At 49.2% G+C, this 23,314-nt stretch overlaps 1 protein-coding gene across 2 annotated transcripts in view; it reads left to right on the top strand.

The window, feature by feature from the left end:
* Window positions 1-23,314, top strand: part of LOC116437397 (CBP80/20-dependent translation initiation factor-like) — a 484,652-nt gene that overhangs the window by 76,733 nt on the left and 384,605 nt on the right. For both annotated transcript variants that reach the window (XM_032095063.1, XM_032095064.1), the window contains exon 3: window positions 6,366-6,380. In XM_032095063.1, the coding sequence (XP_031950954.1) occupies window positions 6,366-6,380 (15 nt within the window). The remainder of the gene's footprint in view (window positions 1-6,365; window positions 6,381-23,314) is intronic.

Genomic DNA, 23,314 nt, shown 5'->3' on the forward strand with positions numbered 1-23,314 from the left:
AGGCCCTGCTCGGGCCAGGCCGGGCTGGGCCACGGCCATCCTGGAGCCGATGGGCCCTGTTCCACCTGCGGAATCCCCCCCACAGCGCTACTGTGGGCAGCCAGAGCGGCTTGGCTCCCCCTCTCCACTGCGACAAGCCACATTCCAGCTGCAAGGCCAGGGTGAGATTAACCCTATTATTGCTGTGAAGAGCTGAAAACCTGAGGGAAGAGAAAGAGGACATGCTTAAAGCTGAAATTCTGTTGTGAAGCGATGATATGTCAGAGTATCCCGTTGTAATTTCATGAAGATATGGGGGGTGGAGTGTTCAGTTCAACTTGTGAGCAAAAGCACCTGCCCTGAGATGGGCAGATGCTGACGCAGCTGTAATTTCATGAGAAGTTTGAACAGGGAGAGATGGAAGCGATGAAGACTTTTGCTCCAAATGGGAAAGGAGAAAACCTCAGTTCCTAGAGATGCTCCCAGAGATAGTCCTAAAGATGAAGATGAGGAAGACCCTTTGCTCCCAGGGAAGGAGGAGGGCCTCTGTTCTTAGAGATGAAATGCTCCCAGAGATGGGTGAAGAGAACTTTTGTTTCTGAATGGCTCAACCTTAAAATTGTACCCCAAAAACCTTCAAGAGTGGACCCTCGAAAGCAGTTGTGGGAAAAGCTGCAAGTCGTGGGAAGGGACTCACATGCGAGCAGAGAGACCTCTTCCTAAATGGACTGAACAAGGTTATTATGGAAGTGGTAAACAGACTGAACATCTTGAGGGTTGTCTTTTTGTATTGTTAGTGGGAGAAGGGAGGAAGGTGGGGGAAGGAGAAGAGTTCTGATGGTGTGGTATGATTTTTTTTTCTTCTTTTAGGTCTGTTAATCAACTTCTTTATATTCTTTCAAGGTTGGTGCCTGCTTTGCATTTGTCCTAATTCTTATCTCACAGAAGGTAAACAGTAATGAGTATTTTGGTCCAAACTACTACACTAAATTGGTGTTTCTGCTCGGTTACAAACCCAACCCGCTACACCATGCTTTAGTTTCTGGGTCTTGCTACACTACCACTGAGCGATGTGTCTTTCCTGACCCATCACTAAAAATTGTCACAGCATCCAAAGGCACTTCACTTAACAGTGGTCTTTCTCTAAATCTTAATTTTGCCTGCAATAATTTATGACTAGGAAAATAAATAGAACAGATGCCTGGGTAATTCAATAATGCAATTTGAAGTTATTCTGATTTTTGCAGTGCCCAATCAAAGTATTGCTTCTTCGGAGGTAAATAAATCATTGCAAACTCTTTGTCTGTTATAGTTAACAGCCTTGACCTGCCTCTGATTATGATCTGAGCTAACATTTCCATCATTGTGAAGATTGTTTTTGGAGATCTGTAAGGCAAAAACCCATTCTAATATCAATAAAGGATCTTTTGCAGAAGCATCCCATTGAAATATAAGACCATACAATTGCATTTTTTCCCCCAATACTGCAAGGAAGAATGGTTGTGAAGCTACACAATGATGTGCTTGTCTTTTCTGAAAAGCCTCTGCTACTCTGTCAAGTGCCTTTAGAGCTTCAGGTGTGAGGGTTCTTGGGGATGTAATGTCACAATCTCCCCTTAGCAAGTCAGAAACTGGAGCAAGTTCATCATTAGTAATCCCTAAAGTAACTCTAATCCAATTTATCTCTCCAAAAGCTGCTGCAAATCTTGAAAAGTATTAACTTTAATTCGAAGCTGTATCTTCTGTGGCATTATTGATTGTTCCGTCATTTTCCATCCCAAATATTTCCACGGTGGAGTTTCCTGTATTTTTGATGTAGAAATCTCAAATCCAGCCCTTTTAATCTCTGTTACAACACTGTCACAAGCTTCCTCCATCTCCTTCCGTGTTGGTGCCGAGGTTAACAGATCATCCATGTAATGTAGAATCCTTGCTTCAGGATGTTTTTGCCTAGCTGGAGACAAGGCTTTTGCCACAAACCATTGACATATAGTAGGTGAATTTTTCATCCCCTGAGGAAGCACAACCCAATGGTACCTTAACAATGGCTCTTGTCGGTTAATACTTGGGACAGAGAATGCAAAATGTGGGGCATCTTCTGGATGAAGTGGAATATTGAAAAAACAGTCCTTTAAATCAATGATAACTAAAGGCCAATCTCTGGGAATCATAGAGAGTGAAGGAAGTCCAGGTTGGAGGGGTCCCATATCTTCTATTACTTCATTGATCTTTCTAAGGTCTTGAAGCAGCCTCCAGGTATCAGAGGCCTTCTTGTATATAACAAACACTGGTGAATTCCAAGGACTAGTTGTTTCTTTGATATGTCCTTTCTGCAGTTGTTCCTGAACTAATTTCTTAAGGGCACTCAATTTTTTCTCCTCTAGGGGCCATTGATTAACCCAAATGGCTTCATCGGTTTTCCACGAAAGCTTAGGGGTGATGAGTGCCTGCATGGCCCCCACTAAAAATCCACTTCCAACTTGACTCCCCACTGAGATAACAAGTCTCTTCCCCAGACTGTAATAGGCTTCTTTACAATAAAAGGACGAATGACTGCTGTTTTTCCCTCAGGTCCTCTGACAGTAATCACAGATCCACTTTGTAAGCATACAGTGGCGCCCCCTATACCTGTGAGGGTATCCAGGGGAGTCACCAGCTTCCAGTCTTTTGGCCAAAACAAGTAAGAAATGATAGTAACATCTGCTCTTGTATCTAATAGACCTTGAACCATAATTGTTTTGTTGTTATGCATTAAACTGCGAGTCAATAATGGCCTGTCACGTCCGATATGTTCTGTCCAAAAAACCTCTGGTCCCAAGTCTGAGTTTTCTGTTATAGGTTGCTGGCCTTCCATCTCTATTGCTCTGCATGCAGCTGTAGTAGGCACTGAAACAGCTGTGGCTAATTGTGTTCCTGCAGGAACAACTAAATAAGGTTGTAACGCTTGAGCCAAAATTGTAATCTCTTCTTAACAATTTGCTGAAACAATTGTTGGATAGACTACCAGACCTATAACACGACATGCATCTTTTCCCATAATTAAAAAGTCCTGCCTCTCTTCAGATGTCCCAGTAACTCCTGTGGGTATCAAGTAATGGGAACTGTTTATAAAGCATATTAATTTGGAGGCTGCCAAGGTACAGAATGCTCCAGGGGGCAGGAGGTTTGGGTCACTCGGGAGGCATTTGACCATTCTGCTGACTGTATGTGACTTTGGTCTCCAGAGGATTGGAGCTCTGACTGATTGACTGCTGCTATTTGTTGCATCACGCGGCGGAGCATCATGCTCAAAAACTTGTTTCCCAGAAAAAGATTCCCATCTACATCATACCTAGAGTGACACCTGTTAGCATAGTGTAGAGGGATTCCTTGTGGAACAGGGACATATGATATCCCTGGAAAGATTGGACAACCTAGGGTTGCTGAGGAAAAACCCCTGAATTGCCCCCTGGCTGCAGGGAAGCCTGGAAGACACCTGGCTGCAGACAGCCTTGAAAGTTCTTGGCAAAGTTATACACTGGTCGGCTCCCCCGCGGATCAGGGGCCACCTAGAGGGACTGGGCGTGAATCTTTGCAAAGTAGATATAAGCTTGTATAGTTAAACAATAAAGCGGAGAACGATGCTCAAATCGTATCGGTGCATGGGTCGTTTAATCTGGCCAGCTCTTCAGCACTCAGGACCCCCCCCCCCGCAAAAGCATAGTTCCTGAGCAGGGACTCGAGTGACTTTTCGCTTAAATGCCTTTCACTTGGATATGGTTTGTTTTTCGCTTAAATGCGTTCCGCTTGAATGCGGTAAGACTCCGAATCATCACACCGGTGAGGAGCCTGGAGAGCTGGGAGCGGGAGTGTCCCGGCAAAAAAGTTGAGTGGAGCCGGAGACCAGAGCTCGCACGGCCGAGCCAGTCCCCGCAGGTAAGAAGCTATGGAATACGAGGCTGGCACTCATCTCCTAGCCAGTATCCTCTTTAAGAGAGGTGAAACTGTAAAAGATCGAGATCTTTATGCCCTGATTACGTGGGCCCAGGAACAAGGGTTTTTGAAATGCATTTCGCTTTTGTTCTCGAACAAAGAGTGGTGGGAAATTGGAAACAAACTGTGGTGGTCCACAATTGAGGGTGGAAAGGAAGGTAAAGAAGGTAAAGCTCTCAGATTAACATGGAGAGCTGTGACTAATACCCTTGCAGAAATGAAAGCAGAGAGGAAGGTGGCCGCGGCGGCCATGGAAGCCCTGGGGGGTGGTGGCCCCGGAAAGGAAAGAGAGGGGGGTCTCACGGAGCGGCGGCTGGAGGCCAGGGCAGAGTCCAGGGTTGTGTGAATCTTCAGGCTGACTGCAGGTCGACCAATGAAGGGAACAGCAGCACCAGTGCACTCGCTGCAGGAGCTGCTGGACGCGACGGGGAAGGAAGTTACCCCTCAGAAGTCTGAGGGAGAAATGGCAGCAAAGGCAGAAGTGCAGGCTCCTGACCCTGGGGGCGGGGTGCAGGCGAGCAGAGGAGAAACGAGCAGTCCTAGCTCCCGGCCGAAAACAGCAGCACGCCACCCCCCTCTGCCGGGCAGTGGATCATGGTCTGACTGCGAAGCAGCCTCTACAGCTTTGTCGTCCACAGAGACAGAGCCAGCCAGGGCTGCCGGGGGTCAGCCCCAAGAGGAGGAGAAGCACCGAGAGATGATGCATGAATTAATGAAGAAGCTTGCTGAATTGTCTATGCGTCAGGACGCGCTGGAATCTAAGGCTTGCGAAACCACACCATCAGCACCATGGCATCCTGTGGACCCACCGGTCAGGACAGCCACCAGAACTCCTACGTTCCCGTCAGGAGAATCGGGCAGAGTGCCTATAGCCCCTCCCTTCCTGCAAGAGGACGTGCAGCCATTGCGTCCATCAGCCCCGACGGTGAGGACTGACCCATTGCAAAGGAGATGGAATGGACTTATCCGTGACGCAATTATTGAAGGACACTGGCAAGCCGTAGATGCCCTAGCCTGCCCTGTAGTGATACAAGGGGACACTGCAAAGTGGGAACCCCATGACTGGAAGATCTTGCAGCAAGCAAAGCAAATGGTCACCACGCACGGCTTACAGTCCGAAGCTACACGGAGCATTCTGCACTTTATCTTTACAGCAGATGTCCTGTGTCCGAATGATTGCATCAGCATCGCACAGTTGTTGTTAACCCCCTCACAGTTCCTGTCTGGGAGCGAACGTGGAAGCAGCTAGCACAAGAAGAAGCTAGCAAACACCAAGGTGATACACAAGACCCACTGTATGCACTCCAAGCTGACATGCTAACTGGGAGCGGGGCTTTTGGAGCGACGGTGACGCAGCTGACCATGCCCACAATCATTCATCAGTTGTCACAGACTCTTGCCCGTAAAGCCTTGTTGTCAGTATCTGAAAAGAAGTCTCCCCCGTATGCAGCAGTCCGACAGGGGCTGTCAAAGCCGTATGGTCAGTTCATTGACCGTCTGTCGGCAGCCTTGAAGGACGCAACTGAGCTCTCTGAAGAGTTCCAAGAGCAAATGTTCCGGACCCTTGCCTTTGAAAATGCTAATAGGCAAACTAAGACAATTCTTGCCATGCTGCCCCAGGGAGCAGGAGTAGACGAGATGCTCGTGCATGCTAGCCGTGTGGAGCAGTCGTCTCAAACAGCTGCATTCACCGCAACACTGCAGAATGTCCTGCAAAAACAGGGACAAGTCATTGCCACAGCACTGACCGGAGGGGCACAAAGAAAAAAGGGGGTGAAGGCCGCTGGCCTACCTCCTGGTCCCCGAATAGGTGGAGTAGCCTGTTTCCAAAGCGGTGAAGAGGGGCACCTGAGGCGCACTTGCCGGAAAACAGTGTGGTGCCACAACCATGCCACCATAGTATGCCACCGTGTGAGAAATGGCCAGTGCAGCGTGGTGGGGCCATGCGCCAGGACACAAGTGAGTGCCCCAAAGAGCCACAAGTCGAGTGCAACCATGGTGGTTTCCTTCACCAGAACCAGCCAGCCACCCGAGGGAGCCTCAGAGTGGACGTGGCAACCTCAATAGAAGTCACGCTGAAGAACCACCAGGTCACCCTGATCCTGACCACAGCCAAGGGCCTCCTGTCATCAGATGGCCCTCGTCTGGGTGGCCTACTCGTGGGGCGGTCATCAACCATCCGGCAGGGAGTAGTGGTGCTCCCTGGAGTCATCGATGCTGACTACACCAGCGAAATTAAGATCATGGCCTACGCGCTGCAACCACCCATGACTATCCTGCAGGGCAGTCGCATTGCCCAAATCATCCCCATTCCCCTAATGACCAATGGGGGAATCAGCAACAACAGTGTTCACAGAGACCACGCTTCTGGGTCCTCTGGGTTTGACGTGTTTTGGACATTGAACCTGGCCCAGAGACCTCAGCGGCAAGTGATCCTGCGAAGGGGGACAGAAGCCATCAAAATACAGCCGCTTTTCGACACAGGGGCCGACGTTACCATCATTAACCAGGCGGTATGGCCACCTGGTTGGGGACTAGAAAAACCAGCAGCCACGCTGGTAGGGGTGGGAGGAACACAAATCCCCCAAGTAAGTGCAACCCCAATTGCCCTAGAGTTTGAGGACAATCAAACCATTGTGTGTCGCCCCTATGTTATGAAGCTGCCTCAGACCCTGCAAGGCCTGATCGGATGTGACATCCTTGTGCAGCTAGGCCTTGTGCTCACCACAGACCAGCATTTATGCTGATGGCCGCTGCCGACCAGCAGCCCATACGGGCTCTCACCTGGTTACCAGATGACCCTGTCTGGGTCTAGCAGTGGCCGGTAACAGACGAAAGGCTGAAGATAGTAGAACAGCTTGTTGCAGAACAGCTAGCGGCAGGACACATCAAGCCTTCGGTCAGCCCATGGAACACCCCCATCTTTGTGATCCCAAAGAAGTCAGGAAAATGGTGCCTCCTTCATGACCTTCAACAAGTGAATGCGCGCATGCAAGCTATGGGGTCGCTGCAACCTGGGCTACCAGCTCCTACAATGATCCCAGCAGGATGGCAAATCACTGTAATTGACTTAAAAGACTGCTTTTTCACAATCCCACTGCATCCAAAGGACACAGAATGTTTTGCCTTTACAGTGCCCACTAAGAATTGCAGTGAGCCTACTAAGCGCTACGAGTGGGTTGTCCTGCCCCAGGGGATGAAAAATTCCCCCACGCTGTGTCAGCTATATGTTGACTGGGTGCTACATCCGATTCGACGACCCTACGCAGAAGCACTCATCTACCATTACATGGATGACATCCTGATAGCTACTGCTAAAGAGTTCCCAGATAAAGAGATGCAATGGGCCAGAGAACACTTGCATAAGACTGGATTAGAGATCGCCCCCAAGAAGATCCAGCAGACTGCACCATGGAAGTACCTGGGCTGGCTCATATTAGACTTGCAAATTAGGCCTCAAAAGATTAAGCTAAATAGAGAAATCTCCACGCTTCATGATGCGCAACGGCTGCTAGGAGATCTGCAATGGGTCTGCGGAGTCGCGGGAATCACGAACGCCTACCTCGCCCCCTTCCTGCCATGGCTGCATGGGACGAGCTCTGCCAAACCTTGAGAATGCTCCCCAGACCAAGCAGCAGCTCTCGTCAGGGTCGCAGATAAGCTGCGGCACACATGGGTATCATGCAGAGAAGGAGTCCCACTTGCCATCCTTATCACCCTGATCAGTGCAGCAGGTTCACACGCCATCATCCATGAATGGCAAAAGAAAAAGGGGGAGGACATCCATATTCTTGAATGGATCTTCCCGCCGACTCAGCCACGCTTCAGACTGCAGTCCAGGGTAGAGATGGTGGTGTTTTTAATCCGAAAGAGTCACGACCGAGTGGTGGAGTTGGACGGCAGAGAGGCAGAGGACATCAGTATACCAGTCCGAACGGGGACTTGGAGTGGATGCTACGCCATGCAGAGGCACTGCAAGAAGCTCTGCTCGGATTCACTGGCGTGGTCCATAACAAGTGCCCACAGGGAAGGCTGGTGCAGTTGCTGGGGCTCTATGAGTGGCTGGACCGCCCGCTGCATGTAGAATGGCCAGTACTAGGGCACACAGTGTTCACGGATGCAGGGAGGAAGACGAAGCAGGTCACCTGTGGGTGGAAAGAGAATGACCACTGGAAGACTCATGTCATAGCGGGAGAGCCGGCCGACAGCTTGCAAACACTCGAACTGCGCACCATGATATGGGCCTTACAACAGTGGTCGAAGGAACCGGTGAATGTAGTCAGCGATTCCTTATATGTCGTTGGAGTAGCCCAGTGGATCCATGATGCAGAAATCCGGCATACTAACAATGAACATTTGGGCAGACTGCTTATCACATTGCGGCATACCCTGCAACAACGGAAACACCCCTACTGTATCCTGCACGTTCGGAGCCACCAGTGGAACATCGGGCTGGGAGAGGGCAATGCCCGTGCAGATGAGGCGGTGACCTGTGTCCCCATAGTGCGTCTCCCACCAGTGAGCACTTTTGAGCAAGCCAGATGTAGCCATGATTTGTTCCACCAAAATGCAAAATCCCTGCAGAGACAGTTTAGGATCCTGCTGTTAGAAGCGAAAGGCATAGTGCGGGCTTGTCCCCGCTGTAGCCATCAAGGCCCTGGGTTAGGTGTGGGGGTTAACCCCAAGGGTTTGAAAGCCCTCGAGCTCTGGCAAATGGACGTCACTCATGTCCCTGAGTTCGGCCGACAGCGCTATGTCCATGTAACAATTGACACCTTTTCACACTTCTTGTGGGGCTACCGCTCAGACAGGAGAGAAAGCACTGCATGTGGAGCAGCATCTGCTCTCTTTCTTCGCAGTAATGGGGGTACCCAAAAAGATCAAAACAGACAATGGGCCAGCATACACCAGGGGTCGCCTAGCCAGATTTATGTAGCAGTGGGGGGTAGAACATATCACGGGGATCCCACACTCGCCCACCGGTCAGGCAGTGGTAGAGAGAGCCCATCGTACACTAAAAGAATATCTAGGCCAACAGAAAGGGGAAGAGATGGAACCAAGTAAACGGCTAAGCAAAGTGCTGTTTACATTGAATTTCCTCTCTGTGGCTGGGGATAGGGAGGAGCCTCCAGTGGCAATCCATCATCAGACGGTTTGTAGGAGAATCGAACAGGCCCTTCCAGGAATAAGTATTTTGTACCGTAACCCTCGAACAGGTTTGTGGGAGGGTCCCAGCCCAGTGCTATTTAACGGCCGAGGATATATGTGTGTTTCCTCCCCAGAGGGACTGCTGTGGGTGCCCAGCAAGTGGTGCCATGCTACGCATGCAGGACCCCGAAGCGAGAAGGCACAGTCAGCATCGGCTCCTGAGGAAAGTAACGCCACTACTACAACAGCTGGAACTCTGGGACCCCCGTCCCGAGAAGCCTTGGGAGAGGCTGCAGACGTGGCTGAGTGAGGGGGCTGAGAACTTGCCAGGTCCACCACTCTCTGTAGTGGGGGCGATAGCGAGACCCTGTGGCGAATGTAATGGCTGCCCTGGGTGGTTGCTAGTGACTTGCAGTGGTTGTCGGCAGAGCCTCTGGATACACAAGCTAACGTTAGAAAGCGGGTGGTATACGTGCCCGCCTTGTGCGGACCGTGATTGAAGGCGGAACCAAGAAGGGGAGTTGCGTAAATTCTTAGGTATAGCACCAGACACAGAGGTAGAGTGGGGAATTGTTTTTGACTGTCTTGAGACAAGGGCATTGGCGGACATCTTTGATTGGCTGTGCGCCCGTTTAGACCGAGTGAAGGCAGTATGGAGTGTGGCAGTGTTAGGGTGAGAGTGTAGCACACAGGTTCATGTCCCGCGGCACCATGTGATGGCCCCCGAGTGCTGGGAAGCGACAAAGCAGCGCTGGGCCCGCAAACATTCTGAGAGGTTTGCTTCTTGTAAGCATCCTAACTGGGTCCCACGCAATGTTGACAGCAATCCAAAAGAGACAAAACATGTGGGTCACCCTAGCTAATTTAATGGGGCAAGACTCCATGTGTCTGAGCCTGGCCACGCCAGGGGACCCATTTCGCACCTGCTTAATTGGGGTCCCATATTTTAACCCGCAAGACTTCCGAGGGATGCTAGACAACAGCTCCCTGATAGGGAACGCCACAAGCAATGGGAATTGTTCAGGGCTGATCAGACTCAAGCCTGCGCAGCAGCGTGCCTGCTGGCAAGCTGCATTCTTGAAAAGCATCAATGTCACCATGGGAACACCAGAAGAGTTAGATCTATTGGGTTCCACAAACCAAACTGGGGATGGTTACATGACATTCGAGCTGCCCACTACCAGTCAATTAAATGTTAATAGGTGCCTTTGGGCCACTGTTGACCCTCTTGCAGACTGGTTTCTGAGAAACTACGAGTCCGAAGCAATTTACTACCGAATCAACCTCACGGGTCAAGCCCCGAAATGACTCCCCAGTGGTACGTTCTTAATATGCGTGGAATGGGGTTCCCGCCAACCCACATGGGGGACTGTGCTACTTAGGGAAACTCACCTTGTTCCATCCAAACCTGCATCAACTCTTGAATATCACCCACTGCATTGAAACCAGGGTGAGGCGTTCAGTCCATGAGGTCAAATGTGAAGGGACTGAAGAGCCCGTCTTTTGGAGTCGTGGTATAATTTGGCTAGCATCTATGTTTTTACCTGGTGCTTCAGCAGCTAGGGTGCACGCAACATTACACAAATGTTGCAATATTATTAAAGGATCAGGGACATGGATCATTGATAGAATTATGGGACCAATAAAAGAACTATACAAGCAATAGGCCTGCAAGCAAAAGGCCTGTGTGAGAAAAACTCTGCATGATAAAAATCCTTGTGTGAGAAACAAGCCTGAGAAACAAAGAGGGAGTTTTGAAGATTTACAGCTGTGTAGATAAGACCCAGAGAGGGGAGGCTGAACTCTGAATTCTTTTAATCATAACATAACTGTAGAAGCTTGCCAATGTAAGTCCAATTATGTAGAAGCAGAAATTCGCTTTGATAAGTTTTAAGCCACTTAAGAGTTAACAAGCTGGTATACTATATAAGTGCCTCTGGTTTGCTAATAAACGGAGCTTGCTTTTATCAACCACATTAGTTTTGGACTGCAATTTCTCTCCCCGCTGGAGTCCACGGACTTTTTTTGATTCCAACACACATAACTTCGCAGATGTTTGACGAGCTAAGCGCAGATGTTACTAGTGTTAGACATGCAGTATTACAAAATCAGGCAGCCATTGATTTTCTGCTATTAGTCTACGGCCATGGCTGTGGAGAGTTCCAGGGTATGTGCTGTATGAATCTTTCTGACCACTCTGTCTCAATTCACAAGCACCTCTCTGACCTCCAGAGGGGCCTGCACAACCTTCGGGAGACAGACGACCCTATTGGAGATTGGCTAAAGGGTCTGGGTATCACCGGATGGCTGTGTACCTTGGTAGTAGAAGGCTGCCGATTGCTATTTGTAGTTATATTAGGCTTAATAGTATTTGGGTGCATTTTTTCTTCCATTAAAGCGGGGCTGCGAAAGATCATTGACTAGGCCTGGGTTGCCCAAAAAGAAAATGGGGGATGTGTAGAGGGATTCCTTGTGGAACAGGGGCATATGATACCCCTGGAAAGATTGGACAACCTAGGGTTGCTGAGGAAAAACTCCTGAACTGGCCCCTGGCTGCAGGCAAGCCTGGAAGACACCTGGCTGCAGACAGCCTTGAAAGTCCTTGGCAAAGTTATACACTGGTCAGCTCCCCCGTGGATCAGGGGCCACCTAGAGGGACTGGGAGTGAATCTTTGCAAAGTAGATATAAGCTTGTATAGTTAAACAATAAAGAGGAGAACGACGCTCAAATTGTATCGGTGTACGTGTCGTTTATTCTTGACAGCTCTTCAGCACTCGGGACCCCCCCCCCCCGCAAAAGCATAGTGCCTTCCCTTTTTACATTTTGGACAACGAAGCGGTACTGTTGGAATCTCTCTAAGCCCTGGACAATTTCTCATTAAATGTCCAGGCTTGCCACATCGAAAACATGTTCTTTCGTCTGTATCAGCTCGTGTCATTGCTCGAGAATTGCTTACAGCAACAGCATTAAGTGCTGTTACAAGTCTCTTATCCAAAACCTCAGCTTGAGCAGAGAGCCTTTTGTCCATCATCTCAGCTTGATTGTTAATTGCTCTTTCCAGTCTTTCTCCTAATGTATCAGCTTGGATGACAGCCGTATGCTGTGCAGTGCCAGCTTTACTACATGCTTCAAGCATATCTGAAATACTTGGTTGTATCCCTGGTAAAGCTCTAATAGTTCACTGACACTCCTCATTAGCATTAACATAAGCAAGATTCTGTAATAAAATTGGACGAGCAACATCATCATCACACTGTCTCTCCAAAGCCTGGGTCAGCCGATCAATGAAGGAAGAAAAGGTCTCGGTAGGACCCTGCTTAATTTGTGTATAGGCACCTTGTGGAGAACCCACAGGCTCAATTTGCAAAAGTGCCTTTTTAGCTGCTTCTTTGATATCACCAAGGACCGCCCTTGCCAGGTCTGCCTGATCTGGCCTGTCATGAGGTGGATCCCCTGCCAGATGTGCAAGTGTCAGAGCTGCATTAGGACCTCCTGCATAATTCTCTATAAGTTTTCCAAGAAGTCTATGCCACTTTAAATCCCACAATAAATACTGTGAATCAGTTAAAAGCATTGAAGCAATGTTTTTACAGTCAAAAGGTGTCAAGTCCACATGATCTAAAGTTGCTTTTAACAGCTGCTTAAAATAGGGAGATCCCAAGCCACTCTCCTTTATAGCTCTCCTTAAATCCTTAATGTCGTCATGTTTGAAAGCTTCCCATCTTGGGTTTGCTCCTGCTCTGCCATACTTCACCGGCAATGCTAACAACGATTTACGAGCTGGGATAAGATCATCCTCGTTAGATACCTCCCAATGTATAGCATTCCAATTGGTTAAAACAGGCTTTTCTCTCAAATTTATTTCTCTCTGCTTATCAGCAGAGGAAAGCCTATTCATATCTTGAAGGCTTAAATCAAATTCATCCACTGAAGGGAAACACTCATCCTGAGTGTGCACATCTACTTTGCTACTAACAACCCTCCGAGTTGTCATGGGGGCATTCATCTTTGTTTTCATCACTTCTGGAGATGTAATTTCCGGGGCTTCCCACCCCCCAGCACCCTGCATCACTGCCGAGGGTTCCCCCCTCCCTTCTTCACCACTCCCTCTGTGGGGTGCAATATCACAAGCGGCCGGAGGGGGCGACTGTGAGGGACCCCATGGCGCAGGTAAAATTTCGGAGCCACCATTAATCACCGAGCAGTTCAACAATTCTATCACCACTTGGCAAGTGGGGAGTAAAACAGCCGCCGCTTTATCACGTTTCTATTACCGCAGGCCTAGGCCCTAGGGTATATCACCATGTCTTGCAGCTGTAGAGGAGGAGGAGGAGAGAAGATCCAGCAGGCAGGAATTGTGCAGCAAGATTGATTTATTTAATTCTTTTACAAACTCCTTTATAGAATTTTTTCTTCATAGTCTAATTGGACAAAGGATCAGCCACCCCTTGGGGTGATTGGCTAAAATCCTAAAACATTCATTGTCAAAATATTTTTCTACTGTACTATAAACAAGACTTTTCAAGGCTGCAGGTGTTTGGTTGTTTACATAACTCTGCTACCTCTTCTGTGAGAGAGAAAAGTCTCTCATGGACTTAGAAAATAGCAAGAAAATCCTTGCTAGCAGCATTTTTGTATCCACACATTTTGAAGCGAGATCGTAAAGTCTAGTTGCAATATCATCCCAGACAGGCTTATTAAGAAGAAGTTCAAAGTTAACGTCAGGGCAATTATGAAAAACCCAAAGCAATAAATCTTTCACTTCCCTGCTGGGAAGAGGCTCAGAATGTAACTTGAGCAAGGCATCTAACTTATTATAAACATCCCTTTGCTCTTTTGAGATATTTTCTCCCATCTCATCCCGTCCTGGCCCCTACCTCCACCCAACTTAGAAGGCAGTTCTTCTACCGGCATGCTATGGGAGAAATCGGCCCACAATGCTCCTTCAAGCTTCCTTTCAGCTTTAGCTGCCGCTGGATCACCCTTCATTTCAAGGTTAGACTAAATCAGGCTCACGTCGACTGGGGGCATCCTCTTCCTGACTCCAACCTTACCGCCGTAAATCCGCCACCAACTGTAGAATTTCACACATGTTCCACTCATCGGAGGAAATAACTTTCAGGGATGGGACTACGCGATTACATGGATTTATTGTTTAAAATAACAAAACGCATCAGTCGAGGCATGAGATTTTACAATACCTCCGAATAATGGCAATACCTCCGAATAATGGCAACTAGTGACAAGATTTGGAGTTACATTGTAATTTATAACTTTCTAATCCAATAGACACTTAAAATGACACTTTGTTTTGGATTTATGACCTATCACCTGTGGCATTTCTCACTGCAATGCAGCTGTGTCTTGACCAATAACTTCTCATGTCACGTACACACAGATGTCTCTATTATACCATTTACATTCTTAACTTAAACTATATAAAATCACACTATTATATTTAAAACCCTCCACCAGAACACCCAGTGTATATTTTTACTTGTAACTATAGGAACACAGGCTTGTGATCCTTTTCCTTAAGATCTATAAATCTGTCAATTAAGCCAGACCTAGTCTCTTCCAGGGTTGTAAATCAAAACCTCCTTTAATTGTAGGAGTTTTTACTCCTCTGTCTCCCACACCCATCTTGTGGTCCACCCGCTTGAGAGGTGTGGGAAGAGAGGCTGTAACGCAACCGGGGGCTTGTCACCACAAGCCCCGGCGTGCCCTCGGGCAGAGGGGACGCAGCGTTAGCCTCCACAGTGTCCTCGCTGGACGGCTCAGTGGAATCAGCGTGAGATGGGTGCGTGCGCTGGCTCCTCCTCAGAGGAAGCACGTCGGGCAGCCGATGATCAGGCTGGCGTTAGCCCGGAGGCAAAGAAGGCGGGAGGGGCTTCTGGTGTGAGTTCCAACAGGTTTATTTGCAGGAGGGATCAGGGACCAGCAAAAGCCCCGAGGAGACGTGGGCTAGCCCCCTTTATGGGGGGGTGGAGTAAGGCAGGGAAAGGGAAAACAACCAATGGGATACAAGCAGAGGGGAGGATACAATTTTTCAGAACAAATGGGGAAAACAGGGAGGCAGAAGTCATAACAGGGAACCAATTAATAACTAAGAAAGGGAGAACTTTCTGGAACAGAGGGAGGTAATTTAGGATTCGGAGCCACCCAGGGGGAGGTAACCTAGACCTCAGTGATCTCTTCTGGTGACTGACATTTGATGGTTTCAGCCCGAGAGCAGGCTGAGCCACCCCAACATCTCCCCCTTCTTTATTACATTGAAATGAGGGGAAAGGCTTAAGGGATTTCAAAACCAAACACTTAAAAATGGGAAGGGCTAATAAAATTAACAACTCCATAAAGAAACCCCATACAATGTCTTTGATAATTGAAGGAATCCAGCTACTGGAGCTCCCAGTGTAAAGGAGGAGCTGCAGCAGCAGGTGGGACAGCAGCATGTAGGATGTCATCATGCAGTTATGGGAGATAACTTTAGGGACAGTGTAACATAAATAAAATTAATACAAATACAATTAACTTAAATAACAATGGCTCCCTTGGACTCCCCCTCTTTCAAAGCAAAGCGCCACTTAGGGGAGGGAAACACATTAGAGAAGGTGGGAAAGGGAATGTTTGTCTTTGCAGCCTGGGAGGAGAATTTCTTGTTTATTCAGGAGGTCTTGTTTCTCCTCCTTTTCCAGGCAGTTGCTACTGCGTTTTCAGGCTGCTTTGGTTTTTATGTCTTTGTTAAGAAAGGTTTGATCCACTTTCCAGGGATCCATTTAGGTCCTTCTGGGGTTGAAACACACCCGTAGCCTCTACCCTGGGTGACTAGGGGGTACGGGCCACGTATCTGTAAAGTGTCAGGGTCCTTTATTAGGACCTCAGGTCTCTCAGTCAGTTTATGTTTGGCAGAGTTTGTGAAGTGTCTCAGGATGGGAGGATCAGGTTCCTCATAGGAACAGTTTAAAAAGTTCAACGTGAACAACACTTTGGACAATCTTATGGTGGGGGCAGCGATCTCATTGCCACCCTTTTGTTGTTCAAGCAGTCTTTTTAGTGTCTGATGTTTCCTCTCCACGATGGCTTGGCCTGTGGGCGAGTGAGGGATGCCAGTGATGTGATCCACACCCCACTCACTCATGAATCTGTTTAACTCTGCAGAGGTGTATGCAGGGCCATTGTCAGTTTTTAATTTATTTGGTGTCCCCAACACAGCGAAGGCCTGGACTAGGTGGTTGATGACATCTTTGGCCCTCTCCCCACGGTGAGCTGAGGCAAAGGTTGCACCAGAAAAAGTATCCACGGAAACGTGAATATATTTCTGGTGGCCAAACTGGGGGAAGTGGGTAACATCTGTTTGCCATACCTCACAACTGCCTAGGCCTCGGGGGTTAACCCCCTGACCTAATGATGGAAGCTGATGTTTTTGGCAGTTGGGGCATGTCGCCACAATGGCTTTCGCCTGGTCTCTAGTGAGGTGGAACATTCGGATGAGAGCTGGAACATTTTGATGGAACATTGCATGGCTCAGCTGGGCTTGCTGGAATCTGTTAGGCAGATTCGCTAGCTCGATGGGCATAGCTAGGGCATCTGCTCTCCTGTTCCCTTTGGCAATAAATCCTGGCAGATCAGTGTGTGACCTCACATGCATTACGTAAAAGGGTTGCTTTCGGTGGGAGACAATTTGGATTAGCCTCGAAAGCAATTTATAGATTTTTGGATTTGCCACCTCTCTGAGCGATGCTCTTTCTGCTCTGGACACCACTCCTGCTACATACGCGGAATCTGTTACCAAATTAAAAGGTTCGTTGAACCGCTCAAATGCTCTGACCACTGCGGCAAGCTCTGCAACCTGCGGTGATCCTTCGACCACCTGCACATCAGACTTCCACTTCTGAGTGCGAGGATTCCTCCAAGTGATGACAGACTTGTGAGATGCCCCAGAACCATCCATAAAGATCGTCAGGGCATTGAGGGGTTCACGACTCTGAATTTCTTTTGGAATTAATTTAAAGGCCGAATTGAACAATTTGTGTTTCGGGTTGTGAGATGATATTTGTCCCGAATAACTATCAAAGGCAAATTGGAGATGATTGTTGTTTCGAAGGAGATGGTCCAGTGCATTGGTTGTTAGTGGCAGGTAAACACATGTGAAATCACACCCCGCAAGGGTACAGAGGCGAGACCTAGCCTTTATCACCAGCTGAGCCATGAGCTCCTGTGGCGTGGTAATACTTTTGGACGGTTGGTGCGAGAGGAAAACCCACTCAATAATCAGAAGGGGATCCCTCAGCACCTTGTCCCACTGGAAAACCAGCCCATGGAGGTATGGCATTTTCCCCAACACTATAAATTGAAAGGGCAGACCTGGGGCATAACGATGGGCTTGGCGAGATGACAGCGCCTCTTGGACTTTAATGAGGGAGTTTCTTGCCTCTTCTGTCAACTGCCTTGGGGATTTGAGATCCTCGTTCCCACAAAGCAGGTTGAACAGAGGGGCAAGGTCTTCAGATGTCAGTCCCAGGAGCTGCCTCACCCAGTTGATGGATCCACAGAGTTGATGGAGTTCCTGCAGAGTCTTGGGGTTATCATTGATCTTTAACGGTTAGGGCACCACTGTCTGCTCCTCTATTTTGAGACCTAGATATTTAAAAGGTGAGGTCTTCTGGACCTTATCGGGATGGATTTCGAATCCATCTGCCTCTAAAGCCCTGATTACCTCCCCCAGAGTCCAGTCCAGGTACTGCTGCGTGGGCACACACACCAAAACATTGTCCATGTAGTGTAGGATCACAGCTCTAACTGCCTTTTTCCGGACAGGGGACAGAATGCGAGCGACATACCACTGGCAGATGGTGGGCCAGTTTTTCATGCCTTGCGGCAGAACTCGCCAGTGGTAGCGCTGCATGGGAGCCTCTCGGTTGAAGGAAGGCACCAAGAAGGCAAACCGGGGCGCGTCATCCAGATGCAGGGGGATATGGAAGAAACAGTCTTTGATATCTATGGCTGCTAGCTTCCACTGCCTAGGGAGCATAGAGGGTGATGGCATTCCGGGCTGCAGGGGTCCCATGTCCTCAATGACCTCGTTAATTTTCCGCAGGTCGTGAAGGAGTCTCCACTTGTCTGTGCCCGGCTTCCAGATCACAAAGACTGGGGAGTTCCAAGCGCTGTTGGAAGGCTCAATGTTCCCCTTCCCCAGCTGCTCCTCCACGAGTGCAGTGAGCGCTCTCAATTGGTGTGTTTTTAAAGGCCACTGATCCACCCAGACCCTTTTATCGGTGAGCCAATTCAATTTCTGGGTGGGGCGCTCCGCAGTGGCCCCTACTAAAAATCCCGGGGTTGAGATGGGATCTCAATCCGGGCTCCCCACTGAGACATGAGATCCCTGCCCCACAATGTAAACCCAGAGTCAATAACAAATGGACGGACTGTTGCAATCCGCCCCTCTGGACCCTCAATCTGGACAAGCGTCCTGCTTCTCTGGGCAGCCACAGATCCTTCCACACCCGTAACAATGCCTTCCGCAGGTTGCAACCCCCAATGTGACAGCCAGTTGTTGGAGGCGATGGCCGTCACGTCTACCCCTGTGTCCATCATCCCTGCTAGGCTGATGTCCAAGCCCTGGCATGGAATCTTGCAGCTTAGCATCGGCTTGTCCTCCCCTACCACCTCAGCCCAGAAGACGGATGGGTTGTAGTTATCTGGTGAACTTCTGGGCATGAGGATGGCCTGGGCGAGAACCTGGCCAGCTGCAAGAAAGAAAGGTGGATGAATACATTGGATGTTAATTGTAAAGAGTCCTTGTGATCCTACTTGGACGATCTCTGGTGTTATTGAGATCTCTGGTGGTGTACATGTGGTGTCTCCTATTATAAACAAGCAGCAGTCTTTCAGTCCTTTGCAGCTCATGAGGACCCGTTGAGGTGTGATGGAGTCCATCGTGGTTGCAGTAGCGTTAGTCACAGTTTTTCTGGTTGCGGCTTCTTTATTTATGTCATCACGCGGGGCCGCAGATCCGTGCTGGGTCCTCAGTTTCCCGGCTGTACCTCCATGGGATTGGGCGATGCTACTTGCCCTGGGGAAACAGCTCGGGAACTTTGATTAATTGGGGCTGGAGCTCTGCAGTTCCGGGCCACATGTCCTGGCTTGCCACATCTGTGACAAGTCCAGGTTCTGTTTGTCGTACTCTCGTCCTGAGGTGTCGTTGCCTCAGTGGCACCCGCAGCTCCTACCACATTCCCCCTCGTTTTTAAATTTGGTTGGCCAATTGGAACTAAGGTTGTGCAGTGTCGAATCATCTGCTTTAACGTTGGTGGAGGATCAAGTGGAAGGGTCATAATCACTCTCTTACAAGGTCTCCTCCATTTTGGGGGAGTGCAGGAACAGCAGGGAAAGGGGACAAAACGGTGGATGAAGAAAAGCCTTCGCCGTCATTTTCAGGGCAATAAAACCGGGAACCGCTTTTTGGGAGAACAACTGGGGAAGAGGGCATAGGAGAGAGGGTTTGGGTAGAAGCCAAAACAGCCTGGCCAGAGCTACTTCGCCAGGGCGGCTGAGAGGATCGAGGCGAGTCAGGGAGATGGTGGCAGCCCTGTGCCTTTGGGCATTTTACAACTCCCGGTCTTTTCAGCGACGGGGTAGTGGGATGAGGAACGCGAGGGGGGGAAAGAGGGACTTGGGAAGAACTGGGGAGAATTTGGGGCTTTTCTTTTATTTTCTGATTAGCTTTGTGTATATCTCTCAAAGCCCAGACCATGTAGAGAAACCTCTCTCTGGAGGAATCTCCCCTTTGGTTTAATTCTAATATTTTGTCCCCCACAAATTGCCAAAACGTGGCTGACTTCAAATTAGCAGGGGACATCTGGGGAAAATAAAAGCCACTTAACAAACCTTTTCAAAAACCCCTTTGATAACTTTAACCCACAATTCTTCAGGGACTCCCCAACTTGGACATAAACCTCCCACTGAGGCTGAGAAAGCTTAGCTCCCATCTTAAACATCAGCCTCTACTTCACCCACCACCGGCAAAAAGGAGAAATTAAAAATAATTTTCCAGGGGCCGGGAATCACAAGAATACTCACAAGAAGACACAGGCGTCCGGTCCTGGAAACAAAAAGGCACGGTGGGGTCCTCCAGGACAGGCTGTTCTCCTGGCAGGAGTTGGCAGCCTCCTCTCGGAGCGCGGCTTTTAAAACAGAGCGCGCTGCCGCGAGAGGCGTCGGCAGCTCCGAATCGCTGACATTCGCAGCCTCCTGGCAGCGAGGACGATGCAGGAACGCACGTGTGTCGTCCCTGTTCGATGTGCCAACCTAACGCAACCGGGGGCTTGTAACCACAAGCCCCGGCGTGCCCTCGGGCAGAGGGGACGCAGCGTTAGCCTCCACAGCGTCCTCGCTGGACGGCTCAGCGGAATCGGCGTGAGATGGGTGCGTGCGCTGGCTCCTCCTCAGAGGAAACACGTCGGGCAGCCGATGATCAGGCTGGCGTTAGCCCGGAGGCAAAGAAGGCGGGAGGGGCTTCTGGTGTGAGTTCCAACAGGTTTATTTGCAGGAGGGATCAGGGACCAGCAAAAGCCCCGAGGAGACGTGGGCTAGCCCCTTTATGGGGGGGTGGAGTAAGGCAGGGAAAGGGAAAACAACCAATGGGGTACAAGCAGAGGGGAGGATACAATTTTTCAGAACAAATGGGGAAAACAGGGAGGCAGGAGTCATAACAGGGAACCAATTAATAACTAAAAAATGGAGAACTTTATGGAACAGGGGGAGGTAATTTAGGATTGGGACCCACCCAGGGGGAGGTAACCTAGACCTCAGTGATCTCTTCTGGTGACTGACATTTGATGGTTTCAGCCCGAGAGCAGGCTGAGCCACCCCAACAAGGCTGCAATTGAAGACTGAGGCAAAAAAGCCATTGAGTACCTCAGCCTTCTCATCTGTTGTTAACAGTTTGCCAGCATTGTTTATCAGGCTTTGTTTATCTCAGCCTCATTGCAACTTAAAATATTCCATGTCCATAGGAAACATTTAGGGACATGGCTGTCATGGGTTAGCAAGCATAGTCCCGGACGTGATGTTCTTGCAAAGGGGTGCTTACAGCTTCCTCTATGACCTGACAGGACCTATCAGATGGCCAGTTTGAATATGGACAATTCTTTAAGCTACCTAAAGTTGCGACCGCCTCTGTGATCCACACTTAAGAATAGAAACCCCCCCCCCCACAGCTCTGTCTCGTTTCCGGTGCTGGGACAGGCGGCTGTGGGCCCCATGTGGGGGCCAGCGGGCCCGGCCCAGGCCCTGCTCGGGCCAGGCTGGGCCGGGCCATGGCCATCCTGGAGCCGATGGGCCCTGTTCCACCCGCAGAACTCCCCCACAGCCCTGCCGTGGGCAGACGGGCAGCTCCCCCTCTCCAGTGCTGCCAAGATTCAGCTAGAGCTGGCCTGCTGTCCGGAAAAAGATCATGTGACCGACAGCAATAAGCTTCATTTCAGCTGCAAGGCCGAGGTGAGATTAACCCTTTTAGTGCTATGAAGAGCTGAAAACCTGAGGGAAGAGAAAGAGGTGATGCTTAAAGCTGAAAGTCTGTTGTGAAGCTATGATATGTCAGAGTACCCATTGTAATTTCATGAAGGCATGGGGGGTGGAGTGTTCAACTTGTACTTGTGAGCAAAAGAACCTGCCCTGAGATAGGCAGATGCTGAAGCAGCTGTAATTTCATGAGAAGTTTGAACAGGGACAGATGGAAGCAATGAGGACTTTTGCTCCAAATGGGAAAGGAGAAAACCTCAATTCCTAGAGATGCTCCCAGAGATAGTCCTAAAGATGAAGATGAGGAAGACCCTTTGCTCCCAGGGAAGGAGGAGGGCCTCTGTTCTTAGAGATGAAATGCTCCCAGATGGGTGAAGAGAACTTTTGTTTCTGAGTGGCTCAACCTTAAAATTGTACCCCAAAAAACTTCAAGAGTGGACCCTCGAAAGCAGTTGTGGGAAAAGCTGCAAGTCGTGGGAAGGGACTCACATGCGAGCAGAGAACCAACCCGGGCGGCTGTCTCGTTCTGATAATGTTTTCATAGCACGGACAAGAGAGACTCCTCTTCCTAAATGGACTGAACAAGGTTATTATGGAAGTGGTAAACAGACTGAACATCACAAGGGTTGTCTTTTTACATTGTCACGGGGAGAAGGGAGAAAGGTGGGGGGGGGGGGGGGGAGGAGAAGTGTTCTGAAGGTGTGGTGTTGCAAAATTGTTAGAGGATCAGGGACATGGATTATTGATAAAACCAGATCAATAGAAGAGCTGTGCAGGCAAAGGCCTGCAGGCAAAGGCCTGCATGAGAAAAAACCTCCATGAGAAAGTGCCTGTGTGAGAAACAGGCCTGAGAAACAAAAAGGGAGTTTTAAGGAGGTACAGTCCTGTGCTGATAAGATATACTGACCATGAGAAGGGAGGAGAAACTTTGATCTCTCAAAACAAAACATAAAGCTTGCCTAATGTAGTTTTTTATCTAACCCAATTATGTAGAAGTAAGAATGCGCCTTTGTAAGCTTAAACTAATTAAAGAACTGATAAGCTTGTATTCAATACTATATAAGTGCCTCTGTATTGCTAATAAACGAAGCTTGCTCTACCAATCACATTGATTGTCTGCATGGTTTCCCCCACCCGAAAGTCGGCATTTTGGCTCCCGAGCAGAGACTGGGTCTTCGTTTTCTTGACTAAGGTGGGAGACCGACATGGCACCGATAGCAGCAATCGGGGGGCAAAAGATCAGCAGCTGCAGGCAAGCGTCTGATCCGTGCCTGGACTGACCTGACACAGGGGTCCGCCGTATCGGCTGACAAGGGCAAACCTGGGAAAAGGCTGCACAAATCCTGTTGACGGGGATTGCGGTAAGACGCAGATGCGGTAGGACGCAGATATAGAAACAGAGGTGACCCTTGATTTATTTTTACGCTTTTTAGAAAAGCGGGGAATTAAAGAAGTAAACCTTTGTAAGGAACTAGCTGATCCAAGATCATTCAAAAAGAAAGCTAAAGAAGCAAAAGCTGTTGGTTTAATCTGGAGAGCAGTAACTGGCACTCTCACAGAGATGAAAACAGAGAGGACAGTGGCCACAGCCGCCATAGAGGCTTTAGAGAGAAGCGTCTCCGGGAAAGGAACAGACGAGGGTCTTACGGAGCGGCGGGCAGAGACTGGAGCGGAGCCCAGGGTAGCACGGTC

Source organism: Corvus moneduloides, chromosome W (assembly GCF_009650955.1).
Source record: "Corvus moneduloides isolate bCorMon1 chromosome W, bCorMon1.pri, whole genome shotgun sequence".
NCBI lineage: Eukaryota > Metazoa > Chordata > Aves > Passeriformes > Corvidae > Corvus > Corvus moneduloides.